At 50.9% G+C, this 4703-nt stretch overlaps 1 protein-coding gene across 1 annotated transcript in view; it reads right to left on the reverse strand.

The window, feature by feature from the left end:
• MST1 (macrophage stimulating 1) overlaps nucleotides 1-3704 on the reverse strand; it is a 38606-nt gene extending 34902 nt beyond the window's left edge. Inside the window, exons 1-2 of the mRNA XM_019505146.1 lie at nucleotides 3598-3704; nucleotides 2196-2340 (exon numbers count right to left, since the gene is read on the reverse strand). Coding sequence (XP_019360691.1) covers nucleotides 2196-2340; nucleotides 3598-3649 — 197 coding nt within the window. The 5' untranslated portion in view covers nucleotides 3650-3704. The remainder of the gene's footprint in view (nucleotides 1-2195; nucleotides 2341-3597) is intronic.
• Nucleotides 3705-4703: the final 999 nt, after the last annotated feature.

The raw sequence follows: 4703 nt of genomic DNA on the forward strand, positions 1-4703 counted from the left end.
CCCTTGCTGGGTCTCTGTCATTCTTCCTGACATTCTGCCCTTGCCGCCAACACTACCACACCACCTGCAGACAGTCCCCACTCACTGCCAATACATCTCCACTGCTGACATCGTTGCTGACACTGCTGACACCTGCAGACAGTCCCCATGCCCCCCCAGCCTCAGGGAGCACATGTCGTTTGTGACCCTTCCCAAACCTATACATGCCAATGCACACATCCTCTCTCACATGCAGAAAGCCCGATACAATCTTTCCCACATCCAAACAGACCAACACTACCCCACACAAATTTCCCCCCATACAGACAGGCCTAAAACCACTTTGCAAACGATTTGCCACAGGCACACTTGTTGGCAGCATGCAATATAATCCCTTCTCATACCCGGATAGTCCTACCCCAGCCAAGAAATACTCCCCATATCTGGAGAGAATGACACCATGCTGCACAAACTTCCACAAACTCCAACAGGCTGATCCCCCACCCAACTTACCCACTTCCCCCCAGGATGTCACTGCCCCCTATAACCCTCTCCACACCAAGATGGCCTATACCACACCACACAACCCTTCATATACCTGGACATGCTGACAGCATATCACACAGCCCTCACTTCACTTAGGCAGGCTGACATGACCCTACACATCCTTCCCTACTTACAACTCCACCCTACACAACTCTCTCCACATCTATACAGACTGTACAACCCTTCCCGCACATACATAGACCACTACCACCCCACATATCCCTCCCTCCACCCAGATAAGCCAACACTTTTCCACACAAATCTTCCCACACCCAGAGAGATCAACACCATCCTACACAACCTCCTGAGTATGCAGACAAAATCAGCAGCAGCAGCAGCAATCCCTCAGTCAAGGATGATGATGATTGCATCTTCCATGACTGCCTTATTTGTGGGTCCAAAGATAGCTGACAAGACCAGTCTGGAATCGACAGGTTCTACTGCAACTCGGGCATGTGTTTCTGTGCAGTGGGCAGCTCTGGATTCTTGGTTTGGTCTGCAACCAGCTGTTTCTGCTGCTCTTGCTTTTCAATCTCCTGACACAATACCGTTTAATAGAACATCCCTAAACCCAGAGAGCTCCTATACATGTGCCGGCTCCAACGCACTGAAAATCCAGCACAATTAATTGAGTCTGCTGGAGTGCAGAAATTGATGTGCTCCGACAGACTCTAGCTTCATGTGTTTCAGGATCCCCATGCTGAAAAATGGCAGTGGGGCACTTTGAACTAAAGCTCATTGAATAAGTTTTGGTTCAAAGTGCCCCACTGTCATGTTTTAGGGCAGGGGGCACCGATACATGTGACCCTTGGGAGCTTTTAATTAGCATGGCTTGCTAATTAAAGCACCACCCTGCCATGTCTCCTAGAGCATGTATAAAAATGCCCAGAGAGGCTGACACCACCTGATACTTTTCAACAAGTACTTTTCAACAACAAGACAGCTTGACACCACCCAATATGGCACCACCCACACCCAGAGAAGCTCACACTACCTCACACAACCCTCCCCACATTCAGGCAGCCTGATACCACCCCAAACCTACTCACCCTCAGATATTCTGATACTATCCCATACAGTCTTTCCCACATTGAGACAGAACAACACAACTCCATGCAATCCACCCCACACCTGCCATTACTCCAAACAAGCCTTTCTGCATGCAGACAGGCCAACACCATCCCTACATACACCCAGATAAGATTGCAGCACCTCATATATCCTTGTCTACAACTTGACAGGTCAACTCCACTCCATTCTACTATTTCCAATTCCCTTTAAAGCAGATGACACCTTGTTTCCTAATCTTCCCACACGCAGACAAGTTGAAACCATCCAACACAAGTCCCTTCATGCACAGATAGGCCAACCCCACAGACAACTCTCCCTACATCCACACTGCCCAGCACCACCCCACACAACTCTCCTTATATTCAGGCAGGACAACCCTGCTATATACAATCTTTTTCAAAATGAGTCAGTACAATTCCACCTCACTTAAGCCACCCTACACTCAGGTCAACACTACTCCATGCAGTCTTCTCACCATTCAGATAGGATACCACCACATCATCCCCTAGCTAGCCCCCACTGCACAAGGCACTCCCACACTCCCATGTGCTTCTGTGTTTGCAGCTGCTGCCTGCCCTCCTTCCACTCTGTGCCCTTACCTGCAGTCTGGCCGTGCTGTGCAGCGTTTGGCACATTCGTCCACCTCCATGGGTTCCTCTGACATCAGGGCAGGGCCTTGGAGACTCAGTGAGATCAGCTCAGTGGCTTTGCGACTCTGGAAGTTGTTGAGAGGGGAGCACTGGCCTAGAAGGATACAGTAAGTCACAGAGCTAGCCACAGCCTGGATGCAAAGGACAATGCTGCCTGGCTTTTGTCACTGCCCAACATGCAGGCATCCAGGAGGAGCCTGGGATGCATGTGGGTAGCTATGCAGGCAGTGCAGAGCTAATGGAGCCAAAGTTTGTATTGACCACGTGCCAGCTGTGCCTTTTGTGGGACAACTGAGTGAGGAACTTTGGGCAGTTGTACAAGCCTCACAGAGATGGAGCTCACGCCTGTTCTCACACATGGGTGCAGCAGTTACCACAGTGGGGTGAGGGACAAACATGGGACCACACTGTAGTTACCAGAACCCTGGCAATCTCTCTGTCCCTCCTCCTAGGAAGAAGCTCCCTCATGTGACAGCACTATGAGCCAGAAAGTCACCAGCCTTTGAATCCAGACAACCCACCTTTCATTAGCTTCCATGCAGTCCCCATAACAAAGTGCTCCCACCTGACCGGGCAATGCAAGGGCTCAAGTAGTGTCTCCCACCCAAGCTGCAGGAGCCATCCTACACTCAGAGGCCAACACTCATAGGAGCTTTCCAGCAGCTGGAGCTGGATGAAAGCAAATCCAGGAATTCAGGAATATGCTCCTCTGCTTAGACCAGTGGTCTTCAACCTGTAGTCCACAGACCCTTGTGGGGGTTCACAGACTATGTCTAAGGAGTCCACAAGAGATGACTATGATCAATCAAAAGTATGTGAATACCCACACTTACAATTCAAAGGGGTCCACACCTCCATTTAAAATTTCCAAAGGGGTCCACAAATGAAAAAAAGATTGAAAACCACTGGCCTAGACCATAGAGACTCTGGTATCTGTAAACAATGGCTGATTTCACCACTGTTCTCAGCTGCCCATAGATGGCCACGTAACATAGAAGCCTTTGCCTCATGAGGCATGAACTGTACTGGGGCTCCCTGCTTGTAACATGACTCAGAGAGAGGGTTGATGCTGCTCAGCCTGGGCAGACCCCTAACAGAGTGGCTGAGGCCTTTTCTCAGGAGCTGGCCTTGGATCCTACTGCTCTCACTTCACACCAGGCCCCCTACAGTGTAGGTACAAAATGTGGGTCCCCTGCATTGGCCTGGAGGGGAGGCTGAGTGCCAGCCCTGTGCCATATGGCTGGGGAGGGGGTACAGTAGCAGGGCCCCTTGGTCCCAGACCCTGGCCTCATGGGGCATGTTCATAGTGAGGCCCAGCTGCTTTAGAGAAACCTGGGACAGGGCTCCTTACCTGTGCTGAGGGCACAAGCCAGGGCGAGCAGCAGCCCTGCTCTGGCCTTCATGGTTCCTGTGTTCTGGCTTGTCCCCCCAGGAGGTGAGCTGGGCTTGCTTACAGGAACTGCGTAGAGGCAGGGGTGGGGCCTTCCCAGAAGAATGAGACCCCCTTCCATCCCTCTGCAAATATTTGTTTCTGGGCTACAAGCCAACAAAGCAGCTGCAGAATGAAGCAACAATACCCACAGGGTTTTTCCAGCAAGGCCATCTCCTCAACACACAGCCTCACATGGGAGTCTGGACTCTCCACTGAGGACCCTGCAAGACCCCAATCATTGCATCACATCCTCCATATTAACCCCTTAGGGCAGTCTACAGCGAAATTTCAAGCAGGACTCAACCCTTTAACCTCCTAGGTAATGAACATGACTAATGAAGCAGCTCTCCCCAGGAGGGAGCTGCTCCCAGCATTCAGCCAGGGAACAGTCCCTGGTTCCCTTGCAGTAGAGGTGCACAGCTATGCTGGAGTGGGTCTGAAGGGTCAGCAAAGGTTTTTGCCAATGATGCTGTAGATCATATTTACCCAGCCATGAAGCTCCACCCAGCACTAGCACCAGGATACCTCAATGTCAGGTGTAACCCTGCTTATGTTGTACATGTTCTGTAATGGTGACTTTGGATGTGGACAGATATAACACTCGAATCATTCCAAGAATGTCACAGATATTCTGACTTAGGTTTCTGAGGCATGATTAAACCACAGCTTGAATGCCTCTTCTACAAGTATGGGGACTCTGCTCCCTGAAAACACCCAGAGTTTCCTATATAGGGCTAACTCAGGGTGGGGTTTCTTTCAAAGCTTGTCCCAGAGACTTTGCCACAAATGGCTGTGTCATGGGGCAGGGACCTAAGAGTGGCCATGATCTCTCCTAGCGCCCCCCCTACCGTGCCAAGTAGGTGTCAACGCACCCTGAATCTCGTCCACCACGTCTTTGATGATAAGATTATTAAGGGAGGCTGTCTTTTTATCCTCCTTGACACGGTGCCCCTGACGTACTCCAATCTGCGCCCCGTCTACGGTGACTCTGTGCGCTCTCGCCTCAAGGGCTATGCGTGGCTCCT

Source organism: Gavialis gangeticus, unplaced genomic scaffold (genome assembly GCF_001723915.1).
Source record: "Gavialis gangeticus isolate Ggan-Ray unplaced genomic scaffold, GavGan_comp1, whole genome shotgun sequence".
NCBI classification, from domain to species: domain Eukaryota; kingdom Metazoa; phylum Chordata; order Crocodylia; family Gavialidae; genus Gavialis; species Gavialis gangeticus.